This window comes from Pseudopodoces humilis, chromosome 15 (assembly GCF_049639895.1).
Source record: "Pseudopodoces humilis isolate 2021_Gansu_Grassland_sample_001 chromosome 15, ASM4963989v1, whole genome shotgun sequence".
Classification (NCBI taxonomy): domain Eukaryota; kingdom Metazoa; phylum Chordata; class Aves; order Passeriformes; family Paridae; genus Pseudopodoces; species Pseudopodoces humilis.
Genome location: NC_142214.1, coordinates 11,922,397 through 11,938,150, shown reverse-complemented (window position 1 = coordinate 11,938,150; position 15,754 = coordinate 11,922,397). Strand labels below are relative to the sequence as shown.

General features: G+C 38.3%; 1 protein-coding gene across 1 annotated transcript in view; it reads right to left on the bottom strand.

The window, feature by feature from the left end:
• The window catches only part of COL4A5 (collagen type IV alpha 5 chain), an 88,200-nt gene that overhangs the window by 33,652 nt on the left and 38,794 nt on the right, over positions 1-15,754 (bottom strand). Inside the window, exons 3-20 of the mRNA XM_014258760.2 lie at positions 13,657-13,746; positions 12,358-12,402; positions 11,590-11,634; positions 11,421-11,483; positions 10,592-10,645; positions 9,868-9,894; positions 8,589-8,669; positions 7,507-7,569; positions 6,939-6,974; positions 6,803-6,844; positions 6,603-6,695; positions 4,412-4,465; positions 4,254-4,310; positions 2,067-2,111; positions 1,910-1,963; positions 1,690-1,731; positions 1,093-1,225; positions 191-364 (exon numbers count right to left, since the gene is read on the bottom strand). Coding sequence (XP_014114235.2) covers positions 191-364; positions 1,093-1,225; positions 1,690-1,731; positions 1,910-1,963; positions 2,067-2,111; positions 4,254-4,310; positions 4,412-4,465; positions 6,603-6,695; positions 6,803-6,844; positions 6,939-6,974; positions 7,507-7,569; positions 8,589-8,669; positions 9,868-9,894; positions 10,592-10,645; positions 11,421-11,483; positions 11,590-11,634; positions 12,358-12,402; positions 13,657-13,746 — 1,198 coding nt within the window. The remainder of the gene's footprint in view (positions 1-190; positions 365-1,092; positions 1,226-1,689; positions 1,732-1,909; positions 1,964-2,066; positions 2,112-4,253; positions 4,311-4,411; positions 4,466-6,602; positions 6,696-6,802; positions 6,845-6,938; positions 6,975-7,506; positions 7,570-8,588; positions 8,670-9,867; positions 9,895-10,591; positions 10,646-11,420; positions 11,484-11,589; positions 11,635-12,357; positions 12,403-13,656; positions 13,747-15,754) is intronic.

Sequence of the window (15,754 nt, the reverse complement as noted above, 5' to 3'; positions counted from 1 at the left end):
TAGGTTTGCAATGGGAGCAACTTGGAGAATGTATAGGAATAGAATCTCATGGTCTTCAGCTGCTGATAAATGACATCTTTGGAGGTGGAATTAAAATAACCCAAACAAAAAAACCACAGAAACACAAACCTAAACAAATGTCAAAGCTGTTTAGTCTCTTCTACTTGCTGTTTATGTGATCATGACTTACCAGGAGCAACAGATGGTGCAGGTGGCCCTGGGGGACCTGGTGGTCCTGGAGGTCCTTGTGGTCCCTCAACTCCTGGTTGCCCAGGAATAGAAACACCAGGTAAACCTGGATCTCCCTTCTGTCCTCTCTCACCAGGTAAGCCAGGTGGGCCGGGAGGTCCAACAGTAGTGATCCCTAAGACAGGAAGGATTTAGTTACTTGCTAGCTTAATGGTTTACATCACATTTTTGCACAGATGACAGTGATATACATTTCACATTTTTAGAGATGTTTGTTTGAAAAATCGACCTGAGACTTAACAACTAAGTTTATAACGGGGAAAAAAAACCTAAAACCCACAACTAATGAAAGTATTGATGAGAAAAAAAGAATATATATAAGCTGTAACATTAGAATCATGATGTTCTTCTCTGTGCATGTATAATATACATACAGGTGTCACTACTCACTCCCATGGTAGACTCAGATCATCTCCTACTAGACTTGTGGTACACAAAACTTCCTCTGTGTAATACAATAATAATATAATAATATATGTATTATAATAATAATAGATAGATTATATAATAATACATTATAGCTAGTATAATATATATATAATATAATAGATAATATTATAATTAGAGATTATAATAATATATTATAGATAAGTGATATGGGATAGATTACCTCTAGAGTATTAAGCTAGTATCTGATTAGCATTCTCAGTTCACCACAGCAAGGGCAATGAATGTTCAAAATTCCTCACATTATCCCCAGGAGTTCAAGACTACCCTTCAAGCTCAAAGGCAGCTCTAAATATTCTGCCTTCTGTTAAAAGGAGTGCGTAAAGACTGTGAAGCCAAATACCACAAACAATACATGTTTGAGCAAACAACTTAATTTAAAGCTTGCACTCCTACCTGGAGATCCTGGGAAGCCAGGTGGGCCTGGCCTACCAGAGAATCCACGCTCTCCTTTGGCTCCTGGAAGTCCTGGCAATCCTTTGCTACCTTTTGGTCCCACTGTTGCACCAATGCCTGGCCTTGGAATAACCTGTAAATGTTTCATGCTCATGTTAAACTACTTGCCAAGAAAAGAGTCATAGGAATCATAAAGAGATGTGAGGGAGGGAAAGTTCAACATACTTTGAACCTTATGTCAACAACAGGATGCTTTCCCCACTCCACTGAATTACAAGGGAAAATTCCAGTAAAGAGCACTCCCCAATAGAAAGCTGTTTGCCTGCCAAGCCAACATAGTTACAACAGGCTTCAGTGAGGTTGACACAGTCCTGCTGTTCTGAGGTTATAGTCTAGCCTGTGTTTGTGACCTAGCAAATCCCCGAGCACAGAACTGATCTTGAAAGAAGGAAACCATTGTTTCTGTTAGTGTATATATGAAAAATTTTCTGGTGCTCTTGGTGCTGTACCCAGAGATAGGACTCTCACTCAGCCGAGAACTACAATGAAACACTGTCAACCAAATGCAGAAAAAAAAAAAAAGGATCTGCAACTTACAATTCCAGGAGGACCAGGGGGACCCATGTCACCTTTTTCACCCTACCAATGAAATTAAGAGCATTTCTGATACTGTGCAGCAGTACATAAACAAGTTATTGCAAATATTCCTCAACGCTGTAATAGCATAGGCAATGCAATTACAACTCAGGTAGAACAGAACTCAGTGATGGCAAATTTACAATCTATTACAGCAATATTGACAAAAATCCTGGCATACCTTTTCTCCATCTCTTCCTGGAGCACCATTTATTCCAGGCCCACCAGGTAAACCCTTCAAGACAAGGGAAAAAATATAATCACACTCAGATCTTCTCCATATCAAAATAAAAACTTATAAGGAGTCTGCTTAGATTAAAAGCATAATTTTTACTCACATCCCTACCAGGCTGACCAGGTTCTCCATCTTTGCCAGGCTTTCCCTTCAAAGACAAATATTCATTGAAATAAAATGCTTCATTGGTGAAGAATTCTTACAGAAATTATGCTACTTGTTTCCCATTTTTCAATAAACCAAACTCCATCCAGAATGCAGTCCTTGAGACAACACATCAAAGACATCAGTCATAACCAATGAAGTTACCTAAATGGTGGTTTCCATTTTGAAAACCAGAACACAAAACCACAACAGTCTCAGAAATGCTGGGTGAATACAACATGAAAATTATCTCTGGTTAACTACAGCTGATTCATTGTGTTTATTACTCCATTTATTTTAGCATTAGAGAACTTCTTTATTTCAAAAACAGATAGAAACTCCCTAAACTGTAGAACACTATATTTAATTAGAAATTAGTGTAAAGTGACCAGTGAAACTAAATAAAACTTTGTGTTTGAATTTTAACTCTCCTTTATACCAACATGATTTTCTCATTAGTATCACTGAAAATATAAGATGTAGTTCTACTCAAAGAAGTGATTTCTGAAAAACATATTCTTGCTGAACAGATTTGTTATTGCCGCAATAAAAGCAGGGCAAGCTCCACTTTATTCCAGACCATTCACTGGGCAGACAAATGGCACTTTATTGTCAGTTACAGAAGCCATGTGTGGGGACACCTGCTGAAACAGAACTAGAGCAGGTGATGGAGCTTCACCTAGTGAACCTTCCTCAGTGCCATGATCAGCTCTCAGTCATTGAGAAGTTGATAATAAGACTTGATAGATTCAGTGAGTTAGAGTATAATGTGATTTGTCAAGTTTGTTTTCACTAGTGATGAGTTCTAAATCTCAAAACTGAGGTTTTAAGATTTTGTGTGAATGTGCAGATCTGTTTGAATACATAGACATTTTTATGAGTATATCTGAAATGGCTTTGAGCCTCACAGAATCATATAGAGCCCTAAAATGCAACTTTAAAGTAACTTAATTGCAAAACTGCACTGCAAGTATGCAGTGTGCCCAGATTCAGAGTAATAAAACCAAATGAAAATATTGGTAAACTAGCTTTTGACAAAAGCATCTGACATATCCCCTCAGGACTTTTATCCTTTCAGATCTTTGCAAGTTTATGTGGTTCCCATTAATTTATGCAGAGAAAAGCAACAAATCAAAACCCACTCAAAATATAATAAGACTTTTGGCTTGGTAAATCTGCTTGTCATGTTCTTTAGAAGAGACAAATCAAAGCCCTTCTATAAATCTCAGCAACTAAGAAGGATTTTATCTGGAGTACCAAATATTTGTTTCCACTGTATTTCCTTCCTGTGGAAATTGGAAAACCTACTACTACCATGTTTCTAAACAGTGTTTATATATTGTCCAATTAACTTGTGTCTCGATTTTCAAAGGTGCCCATTTTGTTGAAACAATGCATTCAGAAGCTGTGGAAGTGAAGATACTGAATGGTTTAAACTGGTTACAGCCTCTCTTTTCTTTGCTGGTCCAACCCATGTTATTTTTATCCTATTTCTCAGCACTTTTATGATCTTCTTCATCTTTTCTGAGCTGTGATATCCAAGTATATTTAAATTCCAGGATTGATTTGAGTCTGGTTAGGAAAAAAGTGACTCTTGCTATATAAAGCTATCCTGACTCCCGCCCTCCCCAGATAACACATAAATTGAGGCAGTCTTGTGGGAAGTGACAAACAGACTTTTGGTCTTAACAGTGTTCAGAGACTTGGCTTTGTGAGCCAACTCACAAGCAAATCCACCAAGAATGAGTTTACATGGACAAGCTTTTTAATATAAGTATACACACCAATCTCATGCTGCTTGGCAACCCAGTACATAGCAAACTGAATGAAGACCCTTTCTAAAAGGAAACAGAAAACTGCTCCAGACAAGCAGTCCAACAACTTTGAAGTTGTTAACTAGATTTATTTTCTCCTGCCACCCAACTAAGATCTACATGTAGATAATTCTATCAGAAAGCACCGAGAGCCATAACCAGAAGCACTGTCATGACTCCTGTGCATCATTTACAAGTTGCCAGGTTACAAGGAGAAAAAAAAATAGTCTCTTACCCATAAACTGATGGCCCCACCTGAATTCAACATTTGCTTAATTGTCAAAGATAACACTGAATGGAAAAGTAAATGTTTGGTTAAACAGACTACTTACTCTTTTGCCTGGTTCTCCTTGCTCACCTTTTTCACCTTTTACACCACCAGGAAGACCCTGAACACACAAACATCATCTTAAACTGAGCCAAGGCAGAGTAGAACGAAATTAGAGTTCTGATACAGATGCAAAAAAATAGAACTAAGAGTTCTACTCACAGGAGGACCTGGTGGCCCAGGAAGTCCTGGTGGGCCTGGATCACCTGGAATACCCTGTCAAGCACAGGCAGAGAAAGAGAGGATTAATGCCTTCATCACTCCCTAGCAGCTCAGTTGACTTTTTTTCTTAACTATAATATTTTTGCTGTCATTTATATTCCAAGTTATAAAGGATCACATTTATTCTGTCTTTGTGTGGAATTTCAAGTGAATCTATAAATTTTATTAACTGCTCATCCTATTTATTTAGATGATTCACTCCACTAAAACCACAACTGCATCCTGCATGCACTGCAGCAGCTGATTTGGTGGCCTGCAGGTGCTATCCAATAGTAAAGAAGGAATAACAAACAAATGCCAGATCCTGCTGAAATTATAGAAGCAACAGTCATTAGATTACTGGTAACTGCTGAAGTTGAGAGGCCATCAGGATCAAATTGTGTTTGTCAGAAAAGTGTCACAGGATCATTGTGTTAACAAGTTCTCATTTCTATTTTGTCTTATTACACCTTTGTAAAAGTTATTAAATCTTTTCACCTTTAATGTAAAGAAAAGTTACAGGCTACTGCATCCACAAAAAGTTTCTGTGCAGTTTCTATTGTTTTCTTGAAGTCATTCCAGACTTCTACAAGCCCATCTACACACTTGATTTTAGTAAAAGATCGTAAGTGAAGCCACACACCGGAACTCCATGTGCATTTCACAAAAAAGTAACTGCAATGTTGACATTTTTTACTGATTGTATACTACCAATCATAAACTTTATTGAAATAAAAAACAACTTGCAAACTTGGAAATCATTATAAATGTTGGTCAAAGGCAATGTTTGTCAGAATGTTTATAATTCTTAGTGCTTTAAAAGGAATGTAGGTCGAATGCTTTTACTTTGTACATTGACATAAATTAGTGCCAGTATAATTAGTCCTTCAGGAGTCCCTGATGATAGAATCAAATTACTCTGACCCCAGTAAAATCAGATGAATTTTTGCTTCAACAACAGTGTGATCAAAATGTCACCTTGTGTTTTCTTAGAATTATAAAGACACACAATGTCGTTCCTTATTTTTTGTCCTATCACCCAATTACAGACAAAACCAGCAACCTTTCTAGGATGACTGTGCACTGCAAGTGTACACCAGTACATAGTTCTAGCTAACGCCTTTGTGGTGCTTACTGCTCTTCTGAAAGGAAAAGTAACAAATAGTTTTGATCAAGATGAAGGGCAGAATTGCCCTATACCTTGCTAAAATAAAATACTACTGTGTCCCAAAGCTTTCTTCCCTGATACAGTTCCCAAGATAAGAAGATGGAAAAGAGGAAACGGATCCAAATACCGATGGAATAAATTAATAGTTTAAAGTTCAGTTACTACAGTGACATTTGCAAAATAATCAGAGCACAAAAATCATCACTCAACAGTTTTCCCTCAAAGTATCTACCTCAACTCTTCTATTACCAGGGTGGTATTTGAGAGTATCACAAAAAGGAAAATGTGACATCCAGGCACCCATGATCCTGCTAGTTTCACTAAGACTGTCTATGGCACCCAGAATTAAACGGTACTGCAGGATGTTCCCCACTGAAAAAGAAATAGAAAAAAACGTAATAACTTTTAAAATGCTAACTCCCAATGACCTTCTGACATTTATGTGTAGGGAGGGGTCTATAGAAATCAAACCAGTATTTTGAGCTTACTTGTCACAATATGACTGATATTTACTTTTAAGATGAAACAGAAACAGGGAAAGCACTTTATTCAAACCACAAGGAATAAAGATCTTGGGGCATCACCAATAACAAAAAAAGAAGAAATTGAATTAAAAAATTTTGAAAGACTTCTTCACAATGGATGACACAGCTGGTTAATTAGTGGGAATCTGAATCCCCAGACTACTTTGAAAATTGCAATTCTGGGTGTTTCAAGAAATGGGAGTATTTTAACTGCTTTTAATGTTACTGTGAACTGCCTTTAAGAGTTTCTTTAGAATACTTATTTTACTAAGGAAAGTAACAACTAGTGTGACTGGCATGCTTTCTATTACAGGAAAAGTACTCAGATCTGGAATATTCACTACTCTGAGAAAAAAAATAGAACCTCTGCAGTAAGCAGGATGTGAGCATATATGAGCCAAACCAACAGAGGCTGCAGCTTGATCACACACACCGCAGATGAGTATAGTGTCCCACTCACCTGATCTCCTTTCTGAAACTCAATGTCATTTGGTCTTTTCTGTTCTCCAATTTGTCCTGGTGGCCCTGGAGGTCCCTGAAGACCTTGTTCACCCTAATGTGTAGGAAGATACAGTTTGTTACAGGCAATATAAGCAAAAATGGCAAGCATAAGTACTTTGAAAGCAATAAGAGAAAATATCGTTATAATCACCTACTCACTTTTTCACCCTTGGGTCCTTGGAAATTCAAACCCATATTACCCTGCAAAAAGCATAACTCATCAGCCCTTAGAAGTCACAAACAGAAAGAGAAAGAAAATAGTCCACCAGCAGCATCAATATGAAAAAGATAATACCTTGGGTCCTGGCAGCCCTGGTGGACCAGGAGATCCCTATTAAAAAAGGAAACCAAAGAACAAGTCACTTAAAAGCACTTTACAAACCCCTGTAGAAAAAAAAACAAAAGCCACCAACAACATTCCAGCTTTGATTCCTGTGAATTATCTCCATACTGACAAGTCACCTTGCCTGCCTTTGAAAATTCATGCTATTCAATTTCACAAATATGTAAGAAACTAGTTTTTCCCTTAAGTGAGAGCATAAAATTAAATTAAATATTCAGGCATTAGACATCATAGTCTAAATAAGCTAAATCTTGTCTCATGTTCCACACAAGTAAGAAGCCTTCAATTCAGCACAATTTAAAGCAAAAAGATGTCTAGGAACAGGTTGTTTCAGAAGTATCTTATTTAAACGTGCACAGTAACAGCTCCAGGTCGAACTGAATGCATGGTTGCTGCTGTCCTCATACCAAGTCCTGACTACCATGATCTCTGCAATTTACTGACCTGCCTCTGAGAACCAAAAATGAAGTAGTAACTGCCCCATTTAATTCTTTATGAGCAACAGGTTAAAGAAACTTACCGTCAAACCTGGGGGCCCTGGAGGGCCAATTGGACCTGGTATTCCCATGGAGCCTGGTGGGCCCTGTTGAGGAAGGGGAGGACGCCATGAGAAGCATCTTTTTATGAAAAAAAAAATAAACTGTGAGAGCTTAAAGCTCAAATAACCCAACAGCTGGCATCCCATACATGTCAAATCAATGCAGCTGACCACTAACCTACTAATCTATCCTTGGGGAACGGTGCCTAAATCTTAGGAGAGTTCTGTTCTTAACACCAATGCATCTCTTTGGATAAGATAAAGGAATGCTTTTTTGTTTGTTTTGAACTACTTTTGCTTTTTTTTTTTCCTCTTCATTCACTGAACAACAAAACACTGTATTTGTGATTCTTCCCAGCCAGAAACAGACAATAGGGAAGCACAGATCAGAGGACCAGAAATGCTAACAGGCTCAGTTTGGCCACGGAATAGTGTGGGGCTTGCCTCTCTGCACCAGGAAATGTGAGTCTGGCTTCTGTCCAGTTCAGACCAATAGACTCATTTTTGGCCCCCCTTGTTTTTCCACTCAAGCAATGAATGACTCAGTGGGGAACCACATGGCCTGGAGTCACTAGCTGTTTTCACAGAGCACTGCTGGGAGAACAGAAATACTGCTCAGGAGGTGCAACATGAGGAGAACAGCTGAGGCATTACCATCTCCTTCCCACCATCCAAAACAGCAGCTACAGCCAGAAAGCCAGATATGACTGACTCAGAGTGAAGAAGGGAAGGGAACTCCAGAACTGATACAAAGAATGTCTAGGAAGGGGTAAGAGGCAGGGAAAACAGAGAAGCAAATCAGTAACTGAGTACTGCTGTCTGCTGGATACCACCTTCCTGACCAGAGGACCTTTCTTCCTTCTGCTGGTCACCCTATTAAGAGCAATATGGAATCACGCACTTTCCCTCAAGCCATAAATCAGAGGTAGTTTAAATATGAGCCCTGCATCTCCAAGAAAATATATGAAACCCCAAGCATCAAGTTATGAATTTGCTATAATGAGACTACTTTTCATGTTATCTTTTTGTCAGAACACAGCCTAATAATACTTTATGCAACTTACAGGTATGCCTGGAAGACCTGGAAATCCTGGGTCACCTTTCTGTCCTGGCAGCAAGGATGTAATTATTTCACCTGCTTCACCCTAGAAAAAATATAGCTGACTTTAATTAACAACACATTCTATAATTCCTTACTACCATCTTGACTCCAAAAGACACATGGTAGCTCCCAAGACTTTTAAGAGACTCTGAGCTATGCTAGACCCTAGCAGTACACTTTAATACTAGATACTCTAAGAATCTAGCACTAGATTCTCCAAGAATAGTTCTGTTTAAGAGAGGTGAAGATTCTAAATGGCTAAACTAACAATTATTAAAAGGTTTATTTTGTACAAAGATATCAGCATTGATTTAAATTCCAAAAGATTAGGGGGATTGAAACACAAATTCTGCACAAGAGAAACATTCCAGCTCCATGTGAAAACAGTGGATAGGTCACAATAGAAAAAAGGCTCATTCAGCTTTTTCCAATGTCCTAGCTCATGAGATTAGTGCTGAGTGTGCTGTTACACCATGCTTTGTGGTCCGTATTGAAGTAGTTTCTTATTGATTTCAGGGAATATCTTTGTTTGGAAAGTGTATGTTCTGATGAGATTGTCCTTTAGTATCTCTTTAATAATGGGAACAAAATAAGCTAAGAAAGACAATTCAGCTTACTAGTCCAAATTTTCCAGTACCAGTGTTATGCTGTCCTCTCAGGAGTTTAGCAGTGTAATTCTGTGGGTGAAGTTTCCTCCTAAACAGATTTAAATCAAAACTGATGCTTTGGCCCATGCTAATTGGTCAAAGGTACAAAAAAACCCTTAAAAAAAATAAAAGATTCGACATTAGATCATGCAACTCTTTAGATTAAGGAGAAAAGGCCACCTATGTAACATATAGAATACAAGAAAACATTTTCAAAAGGAACAAAAGATGTTGTACTATTCTTGTCACTGGGTGTTTTAGGTCACTATTGTTTAGTCTTTAGGAGTGTTTTGAGTATAATGGTGCATGTGAATGTTTGTAGTTTGTTAACTTGATGCTTCTACACTGACTCTTCACAGTCCCAAGGAAACAGCTTCAGGAAACACTCTGCTACTTCTCAAGCTACTGACCCAAAGAAGCTACTGCAGAGTTTCCAGTTAGCTGCACTGGAGTGGTCTAGAGAAACCAAGAATGTCACTCCAGGTTCCACTGGATGCACAGAGTCTTGCATGAAACAAGCAGGTTACTCACATCAGATCACACTGCACACCCATGTCTGGTAAATACCTGGAAGTGCGAGTACAGCACACTCACCTTCATACCTGGCAGACCAGGGGGTCCCTTTGTTTAAAAGAAACAAAAAAATAAAAGGAAGATCAATATAAATAAATTACTAGTATGTTGTTTGCAAACCACTAATCAGATTTACACCATGAGGCAAACATTGAAGAGAGAAATTTATAACAATATGTAGAACAAGGGAAAATACATTTTTTATGAACTTCAGAATCAAATGGAGAACTTAGAGAAGAACTTTCATAGTGCATGTAGAGCATTAGAAGTATTTTAGTTCACTTTCTTAGCAATTTGTTTCTATATTGCCTCCTATTATCCATCCCATCTACTACATCTCTGTTCGTACTTTGGTTCTGTCAGTCACTTTACTATCCTTGTGTTTTATACTGAAAACACCCTACCCTGGGTCTTTTTTCTGACCCATTAATCACCAGTAATGCTCTTTAGATATATGAGATGACATTATCAAGATCTTTCTTCCCTGACATGTATGCATGTATTTGTATTTTTCTGCAGGTGGTAAAGCATCTCAGCACGTGAGAATTCAAAGGGGTTTTTAAGCTTTACCACAGGATGCAGCAGAAAAACTCACTTTCACTGTTTTAAAACACTCTGATTAAATATTAAAAAAAAAAAATCCAATTTATTAAAAGAAAAACTGAAAAAAGAGGCTGATATTTATCTTATTTTTCATTGTAGAAGCCTTTCAGTGGATTACAAGATTGAGAAATCTTTTACTTACAGGAGGCCCTTGTAAACCAGGAAAACCTGGACTGCCTGGGAATCCACGTTCTCCCTTAGAGATGAAGAAAATTATTAGCCAAAACCAAACCAAAACATAACAGATAACCAGATAAACAAATTCTGATTCAAAAGTCTAACGTAATTGTTAGCTTATGACTCCAGAATAGAAAATTGTATTGGAACAAGATAGAATAATCATTTAGTTGATTCATGGAGTGAATGATGGATACTGTTCAATGATGGAAACAAATCTCCACAATCAGGTGTTTCTGCATAATTCCAGGTGAAGTACTACACTACAAAGATGCAAAACTCATGGAATGTTATAGAAGATCAAATTCTCTTCTAGGAAAATCCCAATGAAGCTAAGTAGCACATCAGAATAAAATTATTCCCTCCAACAAGGACACTGAATCAGTATTTTCAATATAATATCAAAAATGAATAATTAAAAACTCTCATTGTTAAGTAATGATTTTTCTTGGTAACAAGAGTCTACTACAATGAGGAGACACATCATCTGAGCTAATTATCAGACACACATCTCAGCTGTACCTTATACAAGTAAGGATTAGAACACAGAGTTTAAATACCTTGACTGTGTCTTGGTGCTGGCAATTTCTGGCAAAATTTGTGCTTTAAGTACCAGACCATAACCCCTTCTCCCAACTGGGTGTGTAAGTCTGAATTATCTTGGAATTACCTTCACAACTCAGTAACAGAAAGTACTGTTGCACATGACAGACGAAACCTATTTGGCACAGCCAGGCGAACAAGAGCTCTTTACCATATTATTGTTCCATTAAGATTTTTTTAAGGAATTCTACCTTTGTTCCATTGCATCCTGGGATACCCTGGGGTCCTGGTGGCCCATCTTGTCCTGGCAATCCCTTTAAAGTGGAAAAGAGGAAAGAAGAGTTAGATGGCAGGATGCTCTTCTGGGCTTGGAAGACAAAAGGGAATAGATTTGTATCTATACAGCCCATTCCTACTCACAGGAAGTCCTGGTGTTCCTGGAAACCCGGGAAGCCCTGGTGGTCCCTAGAAGGAAATTAATCATGTGTTTGAAATAGTGTGGTATGAATGGGTATGCAAAAGCATTTACCAAGATTTCACTAAATGTAACTTATTTGTGCAGATATAAGACAGACAAACATCTGAATCATCGTTAAAAAAAAATAAAAGCCATGCTGACATGGCATTCAAATTCTTACCAGTCTTTCAAGGAAATATTTACAAAAACATAGAAAAGCCAATGCAGAACTACTGAAGTAATAGATTATAGATATATAGAGAAAATAAACACTCATGGTGCAAGAAATGGATGCAGCTCAATGAAGTCAGAGATGTATCAATTATTACAAGCTGAGGTGACTGACAGAAAAAGCAAAAGCACAAAATCTAAAGGACTTCCAGACAAGTCCACCTCTCTGGCGTGAAGACATACTACCTCTACTTCAGAATACATTGAAACAAAGGTACTGGCATTTGCTTAGGTCCTGTACTGTAAAACAGATCAAATGAGTATTGGGGCTGCTCCCCCTAAAGAGTTTATGAAATACAAACAATATGTAAGATAACATTGCTCATGTAATCTTGTATTAATTATAAAAAGTAGTACAATCTCTTTTGGTGGGTAGATTACTCTTCAGATTTAAGTCAATTTTTTATTGTCAATCACCACTTCTGTTAGGACCCATCCAATGCCTGTCAGCCTTTATCCATTATTCCAACATATCACCCTAAAACCACATCAATACTTACCCTGATTCCTTTGGGTCCAATAGGCCCTGGAAGACCATCATCACCCTAAAAAACAGGAACAGACAAACAAGACCCCACACTCAAGCTGCAGTTTGTCTTTCTGTAAAATTGAACAGTAAGCCTAAACTTGCTCCTACATGTTCACAGTAAGTGGGCTGAAAGTTATAGTAGTTGTCATTTCCTGAGTTAAAGGGTTTAAAAACTTTTTGGTGTTGGAATCTAAGCTGAAAAGTATTTGTTCCAGCTGATTAACCATGACTTAGAAGAAAGTTTTCCTGAAGGCCACGGTGCTGTTGGGTCACTGACAATCACAGGGTCAGCCCTCCCACAGAACATCCTCCAGCGGCCCCTTGTGGGCAGAGCACAGGAGCCACGATTCAACACGGATCAGACTGGACCAGAGTTATGATCATCATAGAATCACAATGCAGAACTTTGCATCAAAATCTTAAAAAATTGCATTTATGGAATAAAAGTGTAACAAAAGTTTTCTAGTCCAATACCCCTGTGCTGTTTCACTTGTTATATCCAGATAATCTTCTTTTTTAGTGTAGACCTTCTTAATTTTTTTCTTATCACCCGCCTATTTTTTCCTTTGGTTCTTTTTGATGTGCTTCTGTTTGGTTTATACTCTGAGCATTTATAGAAGAAATGGCAGATCCTGGATATCCTTATGTATGTTAAAGTCAAATATATTCAGAGACATTTTACCGCTGAGTTACACCATGAGTGTAAGAATGCAATTCAGTAGTAAATAGAAATAAATGGCATCCCTCCAGGGAAAGCCAGGTGCATGCCTCAGCTCTCTGCACATAGGTTCAACAAGGCCTTCATTTGCATCACCCCATCCAAACCCAGCCCAGGAATCCCATCCCAGGAATACCACCAGGTGCAAACAACAGTTTACCTACATGGTGGGAGCCCCCAGGGCAGCCGAGAGCAAAATTCTGCTCTTATCAGTAAACTCAGCTAAGCCATGATCTCCTTAGTACAAGGACTAACGAAGTTACATCACAGCACCTTGCCAGACCTGTTCTTTGACCCTAATGTGCAGCACCTAGTGAAAGGTAGTGCTGGCAAGCACCTGTATAGGTGAAGAACTAGAAACTCAGAGCAATCCTTTTCCACTGGCTAACTATTCAAACTAGTCAACCAAAAAAATTGTTATGTCCCAACATCTGAAGATTTTGACTGTTAAACCAATGATAATCAGGAGTTCTGGAATTGCTTAGGATCAGCACTACAATTAAGCTAACACTGCCCAGCACCTTCATACCATTCAAGTGAATTGGGATTTACCTTTGAGCCTCTTGGACCTGGTGGTCCTTCTGCTCCTGGAAATCCAGGCAAACCTGGTTGTCCTTCCAAGCCTGGAAATCCCCTTTCGCCCTACAAAAAGAATAGGTGGTGGTGGAGGTGAAGTATGACAGAAACAAAATATATGATAGAAAAATTTAGAACACACATTATCTTTCTGCTTTTCTGTAGGATGTCATCACACTGACAAACTAACCCTGTGACGAAACATCTCACCTGCTTAACTAAAGAAATTCTTGAACATGGACAGATTTACCTTTAATTACAGCACTCAAACTGATTTCATAGGTTTATGGTTTCACAGGTTCTCATAGGGTGTTATCCCATGCAATCCCATTACAAGTACTTCTGCATGGAGCTATACAGTTGGTCTGCTACCTCATCTGAAGAGACAGTGTGGAGTAGTGTTACTATCTCAGGCCAGGATACAAAAGGGTTAGTATGTCCCTGAAAGAGAGAGAATGAGGAATTTGGGAGTGCCAGATAAGGAAAACATTAGGCAAAACCAGATTTTGGAGCAAGCTCTGGCATGAACTGTGTTTGCACACTGAAAAAACACACCTGTGTATAAGAGGCATGTCAGATGTGTGAGGGGCAATCCAGGCTACAGACTGCCTACTAATCTCAACCTGGTCACTCTTCATGTTTTTGTTAGAGCAAGTAGCATCTGCAAATCATTGCTAGAACAGACTTTTAGTAGAGGGTTGGCCTTGTGTGTCATCTAAGGCTGAAGAACTGTCCTCTAATATGCAACTACGCCAAGGTCTCTGCTCTAAACAGTCATGGAATGGGAAAGCCAAGGCCTTGAAAGAGAAATATGAAGCTAAACAGCTAAGAGGAATGGAAGAGGCAACAACAGATACTAGTGAATTGTAGCATTGAAACTGAAAGGAGTATTTTCCAAGCCCACTTTGAAAATGAGCAGCAAAAATGAGAGCCTTGCATGAGGAAACTGTTGCCAGGGCAATTTCTGTGGAGTTTGCCAGCAAATTACCCCCAAAAGCAAACAGATTATTTGAAGGACTATGCGTGGGGACAGCTGACGGAGTACATCCGACATGTCCTACAGGAACTTACATCAAAGTGAAAATAATTACAATCGCTGCTCTATAATCCCTATTTTTGATAAAAAAATGTTTAAAGAAACATGGGCAAGTTTTGTGGGGAGAAACTATGCTGATTCAGTTATCTTTGAGGTTTTTTTTTTTAAACTGTGTTCTACCTAAACAGCCTATAGATGATTCCATAAGTGACAGCCATTTTCAGATGTTGCTTCTGCCTCCAGCTTTTTCTTGTTGCCCACACCATACTGATTTTCATGAAGATTTGGATGCTACAAATATGGCAGAAAAAACTGCCTGCTCACTGCAAGAACATACTGAAACGGAAAAGAAATTTAACAAGTCTTCCACAAAATGTCAGTGCCAAAAAAGACATTACATTGTTGGGGAATGAGATTGTAGTCCCTGGTTAGTGTGCAAAAAATTTTCTTATAAATGCAAAAAACTCACTAGTCAGTTCTGCTTACACAGAAAGAACTGAGGAAGGTTGGATACTTCTTGTTTCAGACTGGAAGCTACTAAACTAAAACATAAAGAGCAATGGTTTAAGTCAACTCAGATTTCCTCTTCCAATCCTGAAAATACAGGGTTGTTTCCATATCAAAATAAAGATGCATCAGCTACAGAACCATCATTTGCTTGGGGAATGGGCATGGAGTCAGATTCTGATCTCAATTGCCCTCAATCAGCTACATCAATATGGCAAAACTGCCAGGTCACAAGATTGAACATGACTGTTGCTTGGGGCATAGAAAGAAAAAAAAATATAGTTGGGAAACACCCTAAAATTATGCTTTGCTGCAGCATGATATAGCCAATTAAACTAGAATACAGAAAAGTTTGGCAGAGTTACATGTACTCTAATAATAGGACACAAGCAGGGATAGATGCCATTTTAAAACATGCACAAGTAATTCACATTTCTAGAATTTGTTCTCCAAAATTCCATATTTATAAATAAACAGTATGGGGAGAGAAACCAGAATAATTACTTACATTGATGTGATACAGTCATGGAA